This window comes from Mus musculus, chromosome 3 (assembly GCF_000001635.26).
Source record: "Mus musculus strain C57BL/6J chromosome 3, GRCm38.p6 C57BL/6J".
In the NCBI taxonomy this organism is placed as follows: domain Eukaryota; kingdom Metazoa; phylum Chordata; class Mammalia; order Rodentia; family Muridae; genus Mus; species Mus musculus.
In genome coordinates this window covers 69,552,296-69,571,935 of record NC_000069.6, presented here as the reverse complement: position 1 = coordinate 69,571,935, position 19,640 = coordinate 69,552,296, and the positions used below count along the sequence as shown (strand labels likewise).

The 19,640-nt window shown below is 46.0% G+C and overlaps 1 protein-coding gene and 1 pseudogene across 3 annotated transcripts in view; one reads left to right on the top strand and one right to left on the bottom strand.

Annotated features, from left to right (window-relative positions):
* On the top strand, positions 4,463–5,693 carry Gm8565 (predicted gene 8565; annotated as a pseudogene).
* The window catches only part of Ppm1l (protein phosphatase 1 (formerly 2C)-like), a 243,881-nt gene continuing 235,378 nt past the window's right edge, over positions 11,138–19,640 (bottom strand). For 2 of the 3 annotated variants that reach the window (XM_006501470.3, XM_011240119.3), the window contains one exon: positions 11,138–19,108. In XM_006501470.3, the coding sequence (XP_006501533.1) occupies positions 18,762–19,108 (347 nt within the window). In that variant the 3' untranslated portion in view covers positions 11,138–18,761. The remainder of the gene's footprint in view (positions 19,109–19,640) is intronic. The other variant, NM_178726.3, reaches the window with a different exon arrangement.

The following is a 19,640-nucleotide window of genomic DNA, read 5'->3' as shown; positions in this document are numbered from 1 at the left end:
GAGGGAAGTCAGGGAAAGACAAGGAACTGAGCAGAAGCCATGAATAATGGTTTTTTTCCCCACCCCCATACACACACCTTTTATAAATGTTGACATGTACCAAGTATTTCGAGGAACTCCTTGGAAATCTGGTCTCACATTCAACCCAGGTTAGCTAATGGAGCATGAAGAGTGCCAGTTGAGAACTGGTCTTTGACTCCACCCAAATCAAAGGACTCACTTTAGCACCCAGGAAACTACAAGGTATAGTGGTGCAAGTCTATAATAATAGCATTTGGGCGATTGGGGGAGGCTAGAGGATTGTAAATCCTGGTGGCTTAGAGGATACAACAGATATAAGAATCTAGAAAACCCTAGCACAGGCTGGTCACACTACAGAATCCATCCTTCTCCCCAGTTAAAGCTAGCCCTCTTCCTACTCCTCTCTGCAGTAATGGCCTAAAAGAGAGGCCTCAAGAAAAAGGGCTTTCTCCCCGCATCTCATTCTCACAGCATGGCCTTATTGCATCTGGGCCACTCTGCATCTGGGAAGTGGATGGAAACACCGTAATGCCAATACCACTTAAAGGTAAGGCCAAGGTTAAGGAATGTGAAAACAGCAGGTGTCTCAGAGACTGACCAAAGCACCAGTTCCAGTGAGCCAGAACATCGGCCCTGCCAGAGCTAGCCTCGGAACCTGTGTTGTGCAGCCTTCTGCTGCTGTCACAAAATGCCCCAGAGAATCAGAGTTCAGGAAGGAGAGGTTTGTTTTGGCTCACAGTTGAGCGACTAGACATCACAGCAGAAGCACATGGTGGAGGGAAAGTGTAGGCATCAAGTTCTTGCAACCCACTTTTAATAAGGGTTCAACCTCTCTTCTGGCCCACCACCCAGCAGAGGAAGTGGAAGAGAAATGTTATTAGAATATGGGACAAGTGGACCTGTTTAGCAATAGTTCTTTAGAGGCAAGCTTGATCTTCTTTGTCAGTAGTTCAGTGCCATAGCAAACACCAAACACGATTCAGCAGCTGCAGACCAGTCCTCTAGGCAGGCAGACACCACATACAAACCAGCAGCTACAGTCCAGTCCTTTCAGCAAGTAGAGACCAGGCAGCTGTAGTTCTATCCTGAAGAAACCACCAGGCTCACCAACAGGCCAGAGTCGAGGCCACTGAATCTGCAAGCTGCTGTAGGAACCTCACGAGCAGTTCTTGGGCGAGTTTCTCTCAATGGAGACATTATCACAAGTTGAGCTCAACAGTGCTATGTAAGGTGAACCAATCGATGTGTGTCATTCGTGAAGAATAGCGAGGCAGAGCAAACCAAACCAATGCTCAGTGCTTGTCTCCCACTGTCTGTGGGGTCATATTTACACTCCTTCATCAAGCGTCCTTTCACGTGTTTGCTAAACCTGTGTCTGCTTCAGGAAAACAGTCTTTTACCTGTGTGCCCCAGCAAAACATCATTTGACACAATTAACTTTCAACAACAGAGAAGGGAGGAAAAGGGCACAGTCTCGGCATTGCCTTCAGAGGCCCAACTTCAAATGGTTTAAGTTCTTCCCATTCAGACTCACCTCCTAGATGCTACCTGCCTCCCAGTTCCACAGGCTGGAGAGAAGGCCTTTAGCAGATGGCCCTTTGCAGACAGGGCCCTTGGGTTCTAGTCTGGGTTGGATTGTAAATGTCTGCCCTTTTCCTCCCCTCTCTGTTGCCTGGCCAACATGAGGGGAACACTTTTCTGAGGTGGAAACTTCTAGTTTCTTTGGAAAGTTAATTGTGTCAAATGATGTTTTGCTGGGGCACACAGGTAAAAGACTGTTTTCCTGAAGCAGACACAGGTTTAGCAAACACGTGAAAGGACGCTTGATGAAGGAGTGTAAATATGACCCCACAGACAGTGGGAGACAAGCACTGAGCATTGGTTTGGTTTGCTCTGCCTCGCTATTCTTCACGAATGACACACATCGATTGGTTCACCTTACATAGCACTGTTGAGCTCAACTTGTGATAATGTCTCCATTGAGAGAAACTCGCCCAAGAACTGCTCGTGAGGTTCCTACAGCAGCTTGCAGATTCAGTGGCCTCGACTCTGGCCTGTTGGTGAGCCTGGTGGTTTCTTCAGGATAGAACTACAGCTGCCTGGTCTCTACTTGCTGAAAGGACTGGACTGTAGCTGCTGGTTTGTATGTGGTGTCTGCCTGCCTAGAGGACTGGTCTGCAGCTGCTGAATCGTGTTTGGTGTTTGCTATGGCACTGAACTACTGACAAAGAAGATCAAGCTTGCCTCTAAAGAACTATTGCTAAACAGGTCCACTTGTCCCATATTCTAATAACATTTCTCTTCCACTTCCTCTGCTGGGTGGTGGGCCAGAAGAGAGGTTGAACCCTTATTAAAAGTGGGTTGCAAGAACTTGATGCCTACACTTTCCCTCCACCATGTGCTTCTGCTGTGATGTCTAGTCGCTCAACTGTGAGCCAAAACAAACCTCTCCTTCCTGAACTCTGATTCTCTGGGGCATTTTGTGACAGCAGCAGAAGGCTGCACAACACAGGTTCCGAGGCTAGCTCTGGCAGGGCCGATGTTCTGGCTCACTGGAACTGGTGCTTTGGTCAGTCTCTGAGACACCTGCTGTTTTCACATTCCTTAACCTTGGCCTTACCTTTAAGTGGTATTGGCATTACGGTGTTTCCATCCACTTCCCAGATGCAGAGTGGCCCAGATGCAATAAGGCCATGCTGTGAGAATGAGATGCGGGGAGAAAGCCCTTTTTCTTGAGGCCTCTCTTTTAGGCCATTACTGCAGAGAGGAGTAGGAAGAGGGCTAGCTTTAACTGGGGAGAAGGATGGATTCTGTAGTGTGACCAGCCTGTGCTAGGGTTTTCTAGATTCTTATATCTGTTGTATCCTCTAAGCCACCAGGATTTACAATCCTCTAGCCTCCCCCAATCGCCCAAATGCTATTATTATAGACTTGCACCACTATACCTTGTAGTTTCCTGGGTGCTAAAGTGAGTCCTTTGATTTGGGTGGAGTCAAAGACCAGTTCTCAACTGGCACTCTTCATGCTCCATTAGCTAACCTGGGTTGAATGTGAGACCAGATTTCCAAGGAGTTCCTCGAAATACTTGGTACATGTCAACATTTATAAAAGGTGTGTGTATGGGGGTGGGGAAAAAAACCATTATTCATGGCTTCTGCTCAGTTCCTTGTCTTTCCCTGACTTCCCTCAGTAATTATGAGTTCCTTCAATTTATATTTGGGGGTCACCACATGAGATATTTAAAGTTATTAAGGGGTCATAGCATTAGAAAACAGAGAACCACTGACCTAACATAGTAAGATGGAAAAAAAAAAACAAAAAACAAAAAACAAAAAACAAAAAACAAAAAACAGTTGCTTTTGGTCATGGTATTTTATCACCGTCAGGTTCCAACCCCCCAAGATTGCCATCTGGGCTTAGCTCAGGCTGGACCCTGACCCCATCAACACCAAGCACCCCTCTGAACCCTTGGAAAGTGGCTTTCTGCTTGTCAGGGAAAGCCATTGCTTTTTTTTTTTTTAATCAGTTCTCACAGCCCTCCAGCCTCAAGAAAGAGCATCAAGTTCCCTGTGAACTCAAACAAGCCCCCGACAGATCAGAACCCCATGCTGGTTCCCAGGCTGTCCCAGCTAGCCTGGCCTCCTCCCACAGCAGCATAACCCATACAACTGGCAGGTCTCCCGCCATTTTTGCCAACTTCTCTGCTCCCATAGCCCTGGTGACTACCTCCCCCTGCCTTTCTCTCTGGTCTTCTCTCTATCTCTGAGAGGTAGTTATGGCCGACTCCCCCAGGTGGCTGGGACTATTCTCTCATAGTCATCTACAGTAAAACCCTTTCCCCAGCCATGGACCTGCCTTGACAGAGGTTTCTTCACTGTGCCTCCTTTTATACGTCTGGTGCCAAAAACCAAGAAGGGTACAAGTGTGCCCCCACCCCATTCCCAGGGGCACACGTCTGCTAACTGAACCATGCTGATTTGCCCCTTCCTGCCAAGGTATAGGTCATTTGTTTCTGCTGGCTTCTGCAACCCACCATATAGGATTCTAACTCTAGATTCAGCCTCTTCATCTTCTCGCCCCTACCAGTTCTAACCCCTCATCTCTCCTCATGTACTTGGTAAGGATCTCTCTACGAGTTATCCACTCTGTCCTTCTCAGCTCCTGGAGCCTCTTACAAAACTGTGTTGGTGCATCAGGCAGCTCTTTTGGGTGTCCTATTATGTGGAGGAGAGACACCTGACACTGATCCTGGGCATCCCTAACAAGTCCCCTTGGAGATAACCTTGGATCAAAATTCTGTCCCATGGCCTTTTACACTTTAGCGTGTCCCCCTCCTTGTCTCTTAAAATCACAGCATTAGAAACCCCAGATAAGACCTAGATTTCCAGATCTCTGCTCCTCCCTGTCCCAGAGACAGCTGCATCTTCTTGTGCAGTGCCAGCCTTGGCTTGTAGACAAATTGGTGAAGGTCAGTGTGAATGGATTCAGCCGTATTGGGTGCCTGGTTACCAGGGCTGCCTTCTGCTCTGCACTTGTCAAAGTAGACATCATCAGTGACCCCTTCATTAACCCCCAACTACATGGTGTAACCCCTAGAACATGGTCTTCATGTTTCAGTATGACCCCACCCATGGCAAGTTCAATGGCTCAGTCAAGGCCGAGAATGGGAAGCTTGTCATCAACGGGAAGCCCATCACCATCTTCCAGGAGCGAGATCCCGCCAACATCAAATGGGGTGAGGCCGGTGCTGAGTATGTGGTGGAGTCTACTGGCGTCTTCACCACCATGGAGAAGGCCGGGGCCCACTTGAAGGGTGGAGCCAAAAGGGTCATCATCTCCGCCCCTTCTGCCGATGCCCCCATGTTTGTGATGGGTGTGAACCACGAGAAATATGACAACTCACTCAAGATTGTCAGCAATGCATCCTGCAACACCCACTGCTTAGCCCCCCTGGCCAAGGTCATCCATGACAACTTTGGCATTGTGGAAGGGCTCATGACCACAGTCCATGCCATCACTGCCACCCAGAAGACTGTGGATGGCCCCTCTGGAAAGCTGTGGCGTGATAGTCATGGGGCTGCCCAGAACATCATCCCTGCATCCACTGGTGCTGTCAAGGCTGTGGGCAAGGTCATCCCAGAACTGAACAGGAAGCTCACTGGCATGGCCTTCTGTGTTCCTACCCCCAAATATATCCATTGTGGATCTGACATGCAGCCTGGAGAAACCTGCCAAGTATGATGACATCAAGAAGGTGGTGAAGCAGGCATGGGGGGGGCACTAAAGGGCATCCTGGGCTACACTGAGGACCAGGTTGTCTCCTGCAACTTCAACAGCAACTGCCACTCTTTCACCTTTGATGCTGGGGCTGGCATTGTTCTCAATGACAACTTTGTATACCACCTGGTATACCAGTGAATACGGCTACAGCAATAGGGTGGTGGATCTCATGGCCTACATGGCCTACATGGCCTCTAAGGAGAAAGAAACCCTGGACTACTCACCTCAGCAAGGACACTGAGAGGAAGAGGGAGGCCCTTGGTTGCTGATGAGTCCCTGTCCCAACTCGGTCCCTAACACTGAGTCTCTCCCTCACAGTTTCCATCCCAGACCCCCATAACAGGAGGGGCCTAGGGAGCCCTCCCTACTCTCTTGAATACCATCAATAAAGTACCCATGCTGTCCTGATTACTTTGGCTTTTTAGTAAATCCTGACGTCAAGCAATACACATCTTCTAATGCTGCTCCTCTTTTGAAGTTTTGTATCATTTTTAAACTTGCATTGGTATAAAACCCAGGGCCTTGCACATGCTGGTAGTACCTACGTCTTCTACTATTTGAGCTGCATCCTTGCCCTACAAACTTGCTTTGACTGTTACAGTCCATTGTAAAGTCCGAGATCAGCTTGTCAAGTCCTGTGAGTCTTCCAAGGCTTTAAAAACATTTCGATCAGCAGTATCAGCATAAGGAGATGCTCACACACCACTGCACTGTCAGTCACACACCACTGCACTGTCACACACTACTGCACTGTCACACACCACTGCACTGTCACACACCACTGCACTGTCAGTCACACACCACTGCACTGTCACACACCACTGCACTGTCACACACCACTGCACTGTCAGTCACACACCACTGCACTGTCACACACCACTGCACTGTCAGTCACACACCACTGCACTGTCAGTCACACACCACTGCACTGTCACACACCACTGCACTGTCACACACCACTGCACTGTCACACACCACTGCACTGTCACACACCACTGCACTGTCACACACCACTGCACTGTCACACACCACTGCACTGTCACAGCCTCTGAATCGCTCAGGTTATGACTGTGCACCACCATGCCTGGCCTCCTTCCATGTTGCTTTGTAATATTATTATTATTGTTGTTGTTGTTGTTGCATTAAATGTAAAACCTGAGGGCAAATAATTTCATGGCAGTATATTTCCAGTTTATGAATGTGGTCTGTCTACTCAGATTTTCTTGAAAATTCTTTCAGAAATATTCTGAAGCTTTTGATGGGGGCTATTTTATAGTTTTTATTTCATTAGAATTAGTCTGAGGCAGCTTCCCTTTTTAATGTTATAAATTAGATTTCTGAAAGGGATATACACTAGTATACAGTAAGTGGCACAGAATTTAAGTCAGTTCAAGGAATTTGAGCAGTTTTATAAATCAGTGCAGCCACGATATGAAACAAAACCCAGTCCAGTCCATTTGTACCATCGCACAAAGTTTCCAAATGCTGCTTTTGTGCAGTGCCCAGCAGAGCCTCATCCCATGGAAGAGCACTTCTTTCCGGTCTCTACCTGTTTAAGACTCCTGTCAATGACTTTAGCCACTGAGTTTTTGTATGTTTGACCTACTAGAATTTATTAGCAATTAAGTCATTTTTGAAAATCTGAAGTTTATTCTCAGGGCCGGAGAGGTCCACCCGCGATTGAGTGCCTTTTGCTTTTCCAGACAACGGGGATTTGGTGATGAGCTTTCCTGTCAGGCAGCTTAGATCTCCACTCTAAGGGATGTGACAGCCACTTGTGGCCTCTGGGGGCACCCACATGTACATCACACACAGACACACACAGACACACAGACACAGACACACACACACACACACACACACACACACACACACACACACACACACAGACATACAAGTATTTAATGAGAAATTATTCTTCCAGCTGACAAATTACCCATTTAGAGTGTTTGTGACTCGGGGCTGTCATGAATGACTGCTATGATGATCGTTGTAAATGCTGTTTTATTGACTCATGTTTTTCACTTTCCTAGTGTAAATATGGGTGGAAGATATATCTTTATTTTAAATGTCAAACAATGCCATGTGCATTTTTGTGTTTTTTTCTTTTTTGGGGTGTTGGGGGGTTTGAGGCAGGGTTTCTCTGTATAGCCCTGGCTGTCCTGGAACTCACTTTGTAGACCAGGCTGGCCTTGAACTCAGAAATCCACCTGCCTCTGCCTCCCGAGTGCTGGGATTAAAGGTGTGTGCCACTACGCCTGGCTGCATTCTTATGTTTTTTAATGGCTTATGATTTTTGTGTCCAGCCTAACTCTACCCACCCCTAACATATGCATTTTTCTTCTTTGGCTTGGTCATTGTCTCACTGTTTAGGTCTTTGACTCAGCTCAAGTTTATATTTTTGTTTTTTTGAGACAAAGTCTTTTTGTGTAGCTCAGGCTGGCTTTGAACTTAAGATCCTAGTTTCTTAGACTCCCAGGTGCTTTCCCTGGCAAATAGAAACACACTTTACAAGGGTTGTAAGGAATGCTGAGTGTTCATGGGGTCCACTGGAGCCAGGCTGAGCCAGACCCAGACTGCCATCTTGGGGGCTGGGACCTGACAGTGGACATGACCGGTACAAGTGTGTGCCTGCCTTCCATCATCTCAATGATTTTCGTTGGCTGCTTTAAGGCACAGGTTTCCAACCTTGGCACTCCTGGCATTTTGGAGAGACGATTGTGTGCTTTCCTTGTATTGAGCTACCTTGTGGCTTTCTGTATTCTCAGAATCTAGATTTTCATGTCTTTGGCTTATAGAATCTGGAACAATTCTGACAATTGTCTAATATGTATCTTAATTTATGGTTCCCCACAAATCTCTAATGTTCTGCTAATGTTCCTCCAGTGACTTTGTCTTTTCTTCAGACAAGAGACTTTGTACTGATGATGTTCACCCTCAGGTTCTAACCCCTCCGAGATTGCCATCCGGGCTCAGGCTGGACCCTGACCCCGTAAACACCCAGCCCTCCTCAGAAACCTTGGAAAGTTTCTGTTTGCCAGGGAAAGCCATTTTATCTGGCTCTCACTGCCCTCCAGTGTCCAGAAAGAGCTTTCCCTGTGAACTCAAACAAGAAGCGCCCCCCCCCCCCCCCCCGGACAGATCAGAGCCCCATGCTGGTTCCCGGGCTGTCCCAGCAGGCCTGGCCTACTCCCACTGCAGCATAACCCATACAACTGGCAGGTCTCCCGCCATTTTTGCCAACTTCTCTGCTCCAGTCTCTTTTTCTCCCAGCAGATTTGTCTCAGCTCCTCTTCATCTCCAAGAAGTAGCTATGGCAGACTCCCTTACCGCGGAGTGCTTTGATGATGGTTTCTTTGCCGCATCCCTTGCTTAAATTCATGGCTGCTGCTTTATTCATTTCTTTGTTCTAATAAACAGAGCAAGTATAATTTTAAATTTACCTTCTATTTCTGCATTTATTATTGTCTTAGTCAGGGTTTCTACTGCTGTGAAGAGACACCATGGCCAAGGCAACTCTTATAAAGGACAACATTTAATTGGGGCTGGCTTACAGGTTCTGAGGTTCAGTCCATTATCATCAAGGTGGGAGCATGGCAGCATCCAGATAGATTTGGGGCTGTAGGAGCCAAAAGTTCTATATCTTGTTCCAAAGGCAAACGGGAGGAAACTGCTGTCTTCCAGGCAGTTAGTTAGGAGGGTCTCAAAGCTCAACCCCCACAGTGACACACTTTCTCCAACAAGGCCACACCTCCTAATAGTGCCACTCTCTGGGCCAAGCACATTCAAAGCACCACAATTATATTTTATATTCCAACATTTTAATTTTGTTTGTTTGAGGCTGGGTTTCTCTATGCAACCTATCTGTCCTGGACCTTGTTACATAGACCAGGCTGGCTTCAAACCCACAGAGATATGCTGCTCTGCCTCCTGAGTGATAGGATTAAAGGCATATGTTACAACAGACAGTTGTTAATTTGTAATGGTCCATCTCTGTGCTGATATTTTGTTTTCTCATTAGGACCTGCTTTTTAACTCTCCAAATACATTTGCAGCTATTCTGAGATCTTCAAAGTGCACCTTGTAGGTGCTGGGGATTGGTTGTTCCTGGTTCCTGTGTTTCTTCACTATCACTCACATTCTCTTCTTTACATGTGATGATTTGTTGATGTTCATTGTCATGAACCATGGGAGTGAAGTTATAGACACATAACTACTGGGGACTGCTTTCTTCCTCTGAGTAGTTTTCAGGTTTTAGCTCTAGGCAGTAGCTCAGTCATTCGATGATTATCTTGAGCTTGGATGTTTTCTGTGTGTTTTGACATAATGGAGAGTTTTAAGGGTTACTTATGCCAACCAGTGGAAGCCTAGAGATTTCCCAAATTTCTTGGACTTGCTAGGATTCAACTTTTAAAACGTTGTCTCTTTTGTAGCTCTTCTCAGAGGTTAGTCTGAAGCACATGTAGACCAAGTCTGCAGTGGGCCCTAGCTTAGAGGGTGGTCCATGTTTCTGAAGCATGGTATCTAGAAATTAGCAATGGTTTAGAGCGGTCTCTCCACTGTATGTGATCAGAACCTGAGAATTCTTAGCAATGCTTGACCTCTCTGTGTCTCTCATGCTCTCAGCCCCATAGCAGCTACTTAAGCCTTCTGCGGCTTCGCCAACCCCCACCCTGTGCGGCAAAGCTGAAGACTCACAAGGGACGTGGCCTTTTGACCCCTGCTCCATTTCTGTAAATTCTAATCTCTGCTACCCTGGTCCACACAGACTGCCATCGCATCCTCTCCACTTGGACTCCAGCCTGCTGTCCTGAAGTGTGATGATCATGGGAGAGCTTGTGAGCCCTTCCTTCCTCCCAGGAAGGCTGCCTCAGACTTCCTAGAAACAGTTTCCTAGTGTATTTTGCTCAGTTTCCTAGTTGCTTACAGTCTTACCTTAGTGGGCAACCAGCAAGTCCATTGGAGTTGGATAAGAAAGCTTGTCAAATTTATTCCAACCCAAGTGACAAAGATATATCAGACTTTTCATTTGTTAGAAAAAAAAAATCCTCCTTAAAGTGATAGGCCAGGATTTAGGAATGCAGTTTCTATTGTGTAATATCTACTATTGAGAAGAGTTTGCCAGGTAGCTGATTTGCCTTGAATTTATGATTCTTCTGGCCAAATTTTTTGAGTGCCAGGATTACTAGTGTGAACTGATGTGTCTGCCTCATGTTTTTAATGAAAAAAAGAGGAAAGCGATCAGAGGCTGGCTACAATTTTATGCTCTATGTCCATAATATGTTATACTCAATTCTACAATCAGCAACTTAGTGGCTGAGATCTATTTAGACTCCAGGTTCTGTTCATATTTGAGCACTGAATCTCCAGAATCCTTAGAAACAGCATCACACATATGCACACAATGTCTGACAATGTCTGTTTCAGTGTTCCCATGCATCTTGTGAAAATCTTTGCAGATGGATATTCAGGTCTGTAATATTCTAGGTTGTGTCATGCCATGATGTCTAATCTGGATATATCTGTTACTGATATCACCCTTTTTTTTAAATCTAATATTGATCATTAAAGCTGTGTTAAGAATAAGCACTATGTTACATACATTTGTATGCATTGAAAAACTTGCTTTTTTTTTTTTTTTTTTTAAATCAGTGCCAGGCACTGATCCTGATCCAAACTGCCACCAGTTCCTCCCTCTGGCTTCGACTATGTTTAGGTGTCTTCCAGCTGTGATTTTCTGCCATCGGAGCAGAATCCCAAGCCATCAAAACTCAAAACCACGTGTCTTCCAAACAGACTTCAGAAGAGAAATGAGTTTAGTTCAAGGAAAAGAATAGTAGGAACATATAGTTTAATAGCTTTAATGGGTTTACTTTTTCTCTTTTAGCTGTTTATTTGTATACAACATAGAATTAGTGATTGCATGAACACAGCGGTCTCTACAACGCCAACTCTACCCAGCACATCAAAGGGACCAAATGACATGTCATGTACCTGCTCCGAGCTCTACCCAACCCCCTCTCGCAGCCTTGCACTTTCTCATGTCTCGTAGAGACAAGTATGGACAGTAGAAATGAAACGCCCTAAGTAGCGCCTAGTGCACAGAGGTTTCGGCAAGGTTCTGATCTACAGATGGGTTTTGGGGACTGACGTCAGAAAGCCTGGTTGACCTGTGAGTTCATCATTAAACATGTCAAGAGTTTTTAAACCTGGCTGATACATTATGGATCTTGGTATCTTCTGATAAACAACCTGTTCTGATGTTTTACGTAGGAAGGACCCGCTGCCAAGGGAAAGAATGTCGTGATGTCAAGTGGATTTAAGAAGAACTTACACAAAGCCAGCATGTCCAGTGATGGCTCAGGACAAGCTCAGAACCTCTGAGCTATGCTACCATTCACAGAAACTACTACTCAGCTATGACAGTGGTCCCTTCCTTCTTTCCCTTCCTCTTCCTCCTTTCTGTATTATGCCCCGCCCCTGGCCTTGATCGTATCAGAAACTAGTGAGGGTTCTTCTGTAAACGCTGACTCCGTATTCCTGTGAGGTGCTGTTCCGATGAGTAAGCCGATGAGTGTAACCCAGCGGGGCTCAATAGTGTAGGGAAGAAGATGGGGCTGGCAGAAGTTAAAAGCCACTGCTTCTTTGGTTTAAAAAAAATCCCATGGCTGATATTTAGTTTTCCCCCCCTCATACAGAAAATAGATTTTGCTATTCTTGTTCAAAGTACAAAACATGAATCATATGTTTAGAACTTGGAATGTGTAATGCTAAGAGACCATTTTTTGTTGTTAAAAAAATCTGACATTTAGTGTTTGCTTGCATTTGAAGTTAAGTAATTGTACTACTGAAATAGGCTAGCTTTCCAAATGACAAATTTGCTGTTCACATGGTCAGGAGATGGATGATAAACACTCCCAGTCCCGGGTTTGCTCTTGGGGCATTACGATTTATAGTCTCTTAGGACCAAAAATAGAAAAGAAACAAAACAAAACCCAACCACATAGTACAAGGTGACCTTTCCTTCTTGTCCTCTCTCTTTGGAGGACAGGAAACCTGGCTTCCACCAGACCACTGTCGAGGCCACGCATACCCACTGTCCCTGCCAGGCCGGGGACAACTTCAGGCATTCTTTCACTACCTTCTGTGAGGAGGCAGGACAGATGCTAAAAAGTGGTGCCATGCATTACCACAGTGTTCTATTTTAGACAATCCATTGTCAAAAAGATGCTCACATAGAAACAGGGATAAGCCCAACAGCCAAGGAACCTCGAGAGGGACAGCTGGACAGCCAGACAGGCAACATGTAAAAGCTAGTGACCAGCAATGTGAATCATCAGACTCTAACCAAATGCAGGTTCCATTGTCCCTCCGTTAGGGTGGCTCTGCCCCCTCATCCTGGCCCCTAGATGCTCTACATCCCAATGATGCAAGATAGTCCCAATCTCTTTCAAAAAGGCACAGTTTTAAAAGAACACGGTAGGAGTTAAGGACTTAGGAGCCCTCTACCACTCTGAAATGAAGTCCTGGCATCTTTCCAACTTTATAGTTTAAGGTAAAAGGATCTGGATGAAAGATAGACACTACTGGGTGCAGCCTTGGTGCCTGTCAGATAGTATTGTCTACTGTCCCATGGTTTAGATCTTCTCCACGGGACAAAAGCGCACTATTCTAAGCTGTCTCTATTTGTCCTTACATAGGTTGAGGCAAACTTAAAATTGACATGGGATTTCTATCAGGCTAATTAAAAATTATGAGAGCAGTGTGACTTTGTATTGCACAGTTGACATCTGTGGAACTGCCTGTTATCGAGCAGGCAGTCACTGCTTTCCTGTTGACAGCTGACATCTGGAAAATTACCAGCATGTGTAAACCATTTCATCTCCGTTAGTATCTTTCAAAAGTATAAAAAGGGACATTCCTTTGAAAATGCAAATGTTCTAAGAAAAGCCACATCCAGGGTTTGGGCAGGAAGAGAATAAGGTGGTGCCATGCAGAGGTGAGACCACACCCTCCCAGATTCCATTGGAAAAAAAGGGGGTTGGGACTCAATTTACAGCTTTCACTGTTGAAAATGAGGCTTCCTTTTTAAAGACTCAGTAAATGTCTTCAAGAATAGCACCTCCTGTCTCTACCATGCTTCCTACACGAGTCAGAAGTTACTAGCCAAAGCACATCTGCACAGGCATCTGGAAACCCACTTTCAGTTTCTCCGCACTTACCCACCATCACCCCAGTGCTGGACCAAGGCTTCTCCCTTTGCTTCTGTGGGAACGCACTTCAAATTATGAATGGGCTAATTAAATGGTCTGAAAGAATGCAAGCTCTCCCATTTAAACATCTGGATTGTCGGGAACGTCGTGATAATGTGTGGCAGACACAGATCCTCATGGGCAGAGGCACTGTGAGGATCAGGAAGATTTTCCTGCCCTTCCCCCAAACCTGCTAGCCCCAAGCTGCTACCAGAACCATTACATGAGCCGCTTGTGCAAAGGCGAAGGATGCTGGTCTTTGGAAGTTTTCAATATGTATTTAGATGTGGCAAATATACAAGATTCTGGGGTTAAACAATACAAGACTTCTAGAATACATGAAAATACACCCCTGAATATGATCTATTCCTTCTGCTTGCTTCTTGGTGAAATTCTGAGCAGCAAACATGCCTGTGACGATTTGTTGAGACGAACAGCACACGTGCGTCTCCGTGACCTTAACTCAGAGTGTACAAGTGATGTGCAGTTGTTACCAAACGGACAGCATGATTATAACACTTGACTAACAGTCTGCAGCTCAGCAGTGGTAAACAGAACAAATAACGGACAAAGCGGTGGCGTCCTAAGACTCTGCAAATGTGTTTGTATTAGGGGACAGTTAGAAATGTACCTATGGACCCCACCGGAGCAACTGTCCCTGCCCTTTTGCAATCTATAGCTTAGTTTAATGGATGCTATTTTTAGCTTTAGTTTTATTTTTTATAATATAGGTGGCATATTCCTCAAAATATTGGATGCCGTTGTAAATTAATGACTGTATCCCAGATTTATTCTGTTCTGTGTTTCACCCATAGATCTATCTGGGCTACTTGTTACAGCTGCCCATCTCTTCCCCCTCCCCTAAAAAAAAGCCACAGACAAACAAACTGACAAGGCAGAGGATAACGTCTAGGGAAATATGGCCAAGCCTTATAAGTTGCCAGACTTAACCGTGCGCGTGCGTGTGTGTATATGTGTGTGTGTGTATGAAAGAAGGGCTAACATAGGATATGAATTTCAGGATGTATGAATTCTAGATTGCAAATTATTTCACAGAGTCTGGTGTGAAGAGAGGAAAGATAATAAGTGTGTGTTAATATTAACAGGTGACATTTCTATTATACATTAAAAATAGTTAAAATGTCAAAAACAAATTAAAATCAAGCATGCATTCTTTTTTTGGTGTGTGTCAATGATGAGAAAAAACAAACATTTTGGTTTAATTTGGAAAGCAGAGAAACAACTGAAGGCTGTGGTAGCCCAGCCAAGAATAGCCCAGCATGACAAAGCCCTTGCTTCTTACAGAAAAGGAGGGAGACCTTTCAATATGCCTGCTGGCCTTCTGCTGTCAATGGGAGACTGTCAGTCATATTAAATCATAACATTCCAATACTGCTTCTACTGTAAGCCAGCCTTGCAGGCGAGAGCTCAGTGCTTCTGATTTACAAACCGTCATTCCAAGGTGGTAATGAAGAGCCCACTGAAATGTCAGGAGGGTCACTCAGACATGTCTGTGATCGAGTTCATTTGGAAAACATGAAGCTCACAGACACTCTGTTAGGGCTCTGTATGCGTTTTCTCCTCTCCTATTTGACATTTAGCTTGGTCATGAATTTATTTCGCACTGTGAAGTATGGTTCCCCCAACTTCTCTGACAAGAAAACCATGTACCTGAAAAAACATTTTTAGCATACGTGTTCTCTTGTGTTGAGGACCGTGTTGAGGACCGCTAGATTCCTCTATTCCTGCAAGATGCACCCAACTAGCCCAAAGTCCTAAATGAGAATGATGTAACCAGAGGCTGTTCAGGGTTCATAGTTCATACCGCCCACCCCCACCCTATCTGACCAGCATAAAGAGCTGAATCAGGAGTGCTGGTGTAACAAACAAAGGCTATTTTGGACGACTATTCCAGGGAGATCTGTGTAATCCTGGGTCAAAGGAAGGAAAAAAAAATCTCTGAAATCAGGAAGAGGAGGACCATGAGAAGAAACAAACAGGGAAATCAAAGTACACCTGGCAGAGGAAAAAGGTCACTCCTTTTGTGACTCTTTCATGCATTTCCAGAAGCTCCGGCCAACAGTGCGGCCAGTTCCCTGGAGCCTCCTCAGAGGATGAAAACATCAATGCTAGCACTCCCGTGCTGTCATCGGCGGCAGTGCAAAATGTCCACGTCACTACTCCTGCATCACAGAAGCTGTGCTTATGTCACCAAGCCTTCTCTTGGTCATGTTTTGACATACACCAGATTCAAGGGGCCAGTCCCTTCCAGTCACAGCAAGGGGCAGAGCGTACCAGCCACCAGGATTGAGTGCACACGGCCATATGGTAGAACAGTGATCCAGAGGGGCTTGGGCAAAGCTGGTCACAGTTTAGAAATACAGGTCTCAGGAACTAGCTTTGGATTGTTCTAGGTCCGTATAATTTATTTTTATGATTAAACAACTGCAAATGCAGTGAGTTCTTTAAAATCCCTGCCCCTGCCCTCTCACCCTATCCCACCTGAGGAGGACAGATCGCCAGGGGAGCAGCAGGGCTAGGGTTCAAGAGGGCCTGGGGCTGGCATCAACTTATTCCTCAAACACTGTAACATTCTCCCAAGTTTGGCACTGTGGGGACTATTGGCAATTAGAACTCAGGCTAGGTAGGGAGTCCGGGTAGCCTTGGGCACGGTCCCAAAGCTTTGGCAGTGCTGTTTATGGAAGCTTCGCGTGTACCCTCTCAAACCCGAGTCTCCTGCAGCTAGAGTCACCCTTCCAGAGCTGCTAGAGAAGGGGAGTGGCCAGAGCACCCAGCCCACACCAAACTGTAGACTCCCCACAGCTGAACACAGGTCAGGAGGGGACAGAGAAGAGCTACTCTGGCCTTATGTGTAACTACTTATCAAAATACTACCATTTTGCCTAGAATTTCTATCTTTAAAAAAGTCTACAAGCCACGGGAGGGGGGAAGAGGCAAGAAAGGAGTGAAATATATTCTTTTTTTTTTCCTATTTGGTTAAATAAGTTACTTCTGCAAAGCAAAATGTACAAGATCTATAAATCAAGATCAAATGTACAAGATCGATCTATAATATCTATATCTATAAACCTCAGTTAGAAGGCTCTGGAACTAGGGGGGTTCAGCAATGCTGGTTAAGAAACCCTGCTTGCTCAAGGAGTACCAACCAACTAACTTGGCAGTTTTCTTTTTTTCTTCACCCAAACATTTGTGTCTCAAATTTATTTATTTTTTTCCTCTTGTTATATACTTTTGTGTTAAGCAAATACAGAAGGGAAGTTGACTGTATAGGCTGTTGAGTCTGGACCTTTAGTTAGAAGATGGGTTTTGGGTACTCTCTGGTAAGAGCATCCTAAGCCAACAAGCTCATCCCATCACTGGTTAAACCCACACCTGACTTCTCTGTTCCCCACCCACCTAACCCATAATACACACCCATCAGTGCACGTCTCTCCACAATCAATGCTTCTGTCTAACATGATAGAATGTGTTTTGTACTAAAACATTCTGAGAAGCAGAAAAGACCCTAATTCCAATGTTGAAAACACAAGATACAAAAGTAAGCAGATTTCCTGGGAAGCCATTATTAATTCTTGATGCAGCCAAAGGAAAGCAAGTTCCCAGAGGAATCCAGACAGTTTGCAGTCCTCAGAGTCCAAGTCTTTCATTCTCCAGACTCGGCTTCCTACAAGCTCTGCAGCTGAAGGAGAGGGCCGGGGTAGGGAGAGCTAATGAGCAGGGCTTGAGAAGTCATGCCGACACACAGCCTCTCTGAGAGAACAAAACAAGGCCGGCTCTGGTGTAGGTCTGCAATGAAAATCGTGGCTCTTTGGGGCTGGTTCAATCAGCAAACAGGACAATCTAATATGTCCTATAAATTAACTTACAAAGTACAGAGACTGGGAAAAAAACCCCCACAACTTTGGTGTTAGTAAGGGAAGAGCAGTAATCTAGGCCCCAAATAACTCTGCTGCTTATCTCTGAGGGTTCCTGCTTGAACTCCCAACCAGTGCACACAGGTCCCCAGGAGCCAGTCTGCTCTTTCCCTCCAGGTCACAGCAGACAGTTCCTATTTGCCTGGGTATGGACAGAGATTTGCAATTGACCATGAAAGGTCTTTCTCTTGCCAGGAAGCACGTCCCAGTAGTTTGCGCCCCGATACCAACTTGTGGTGGTAGCTGGGAACAGCACCCGTGGGTGATTCTAGGTTGCTGTTTCTCCCACCTCTGTTTGAAAGGCATGAAAGCTACTAGGTAGGGTGGGCTTGGGAAGGGCTGTGCAGAAACCAGCAGTTGGTGAGTGTGACTGGTGACCCCAGGACTCCTGCCTTCCTCTCCAGTGCAGACAGCAATTTTCAAAAGGTCATGGAGAACCATCCCAGCCTAATTCCTCCTTGAAGATGGAAGGGCATACTGTACTGCGATGTGCTTTCCGTCCTGCTTCCTCCCCTCTCTGGGGAGTCTTGGTGAGGGGAGACAAAAACTCACGTCTCACGGTGAGGTCAGCGGCAGCCCTCGATGCATCGTAAGGTGTGAACAAATGGCGAGGCTGCACTCCATGAGAGGCGTAAGGGCTGGCTAACTGCATCCCGACTCTACTGAACTAATGAAGGAAGCGAGCGGAAGCGGGGAGGTCTGGCGTGCAGGAAGCTGCACTGGCTTCCCAACTCTCAAGTCTCTAAGAGCAGGCAACAAATTACAAAGTGTTGCATGTCTCCTTCCAGGATGCTGGAGTACTGAAGACCAAGACTCAGAAGGGGAGAGCATTTCTGAGGAAACTGCTTCAAGGCAGAGGGCATGGCCACCTCATTGTCATGGTGAAGTGTTGGCATCACCAGCTTGCCCTGCCCAGGTTCAGAGAGGACGCCAAGTCAGGTCCCTGAAGGACCACAGAAGAGATCATGAAAAGTACATTATTAAGAAGGAAAACATATGGCCTGCCTTTCCTTTGCCTCATATGTGGGATCTGTGGCTACCTATGTATGTGTTTCAAACACTGATAGAAGGGCTGGGGGGACACAAACTTAGCAGCCTCTGCGGTGTCAGCAAGGGAACCCTCTGCTCAGTACTCCAAAGGGATTCAAGGCCATCAGGGAAGGGGGTTCTGTGTTGGGACGCATGATCCTAATTATACCCACACCTTTTACTACATGAAGAGAACAGTATGTTGAGAGTCCTCTAGTTTGGGGCAGCTGAGATCTGGCAGGGTTCAGTGCTCTTCTGTTTTGCTACTATTCCTGAACTTCACCACCATGACAGTGATGTTGTCAGGGCAGCCTCTGTAAAAGGACTGCAGGACGATGCTTTTGGCCCCAAAGTGGGGCTCATCCAAGCGCTCCTTGATGAATCGAACCGCTTCTTCATTGCTGAAAGCATCCCACAGGCCATCTGAGGCCAAGATCATGAACTCCGGCTGCAGCTTGTCCAGGTCAAAGGTCAAGATGTCTGGGTCTGGGATGACCACGTTGAGATTTTTCAGTGGATAGTCTCCCAGGGATCGAGACATGGCTAGGATTCCCTGGACCCTCCAGGAGCCATTAAAGCTGATGAACCCACCTGGAAAGACAGAGGGAGCCTGTTAGCTTGTTCCGGTCTGGGTGAGTGTACCACAAGCTGGTCTGCTGCAACAGAGCTGAGCCACAAGCACCCCTCCTTCACCTTCGTCACTGCCAAGGCCACCAGCATCTTGCTGTAGGGCCTGGAGTGGAATTTCATGCTCTCATCCTTGGCAGTGCTAATGCTTACAATAATATTAAGGGTAGAGTATGGGTGGAGACAGAGCTTTAATAACACTCTGTGGCAGCTCAGTGATTGACAGCATGTAGCTTCAGCATGTGGGTTTGAAGAGAGTGGCAAGAAAATGCTGAAATGCAGGTGGAGAGGCAGGGAGTCAGCCCTGAAATAGTCACTTACTGGGGTCACACTTAGATATGCTGATGTGGATCTCAAGAACTGGAATCAAGGAAAACCACCCTTTAGGCATAGTTAGTGACTGTGGATGAGAAATATGCCCCTCTTTGGATGCTGTATCTTCCTAGCTGCCAAATGACTCTAATATCTCTTCCACTGTATTGTGAGAGCATAAGAC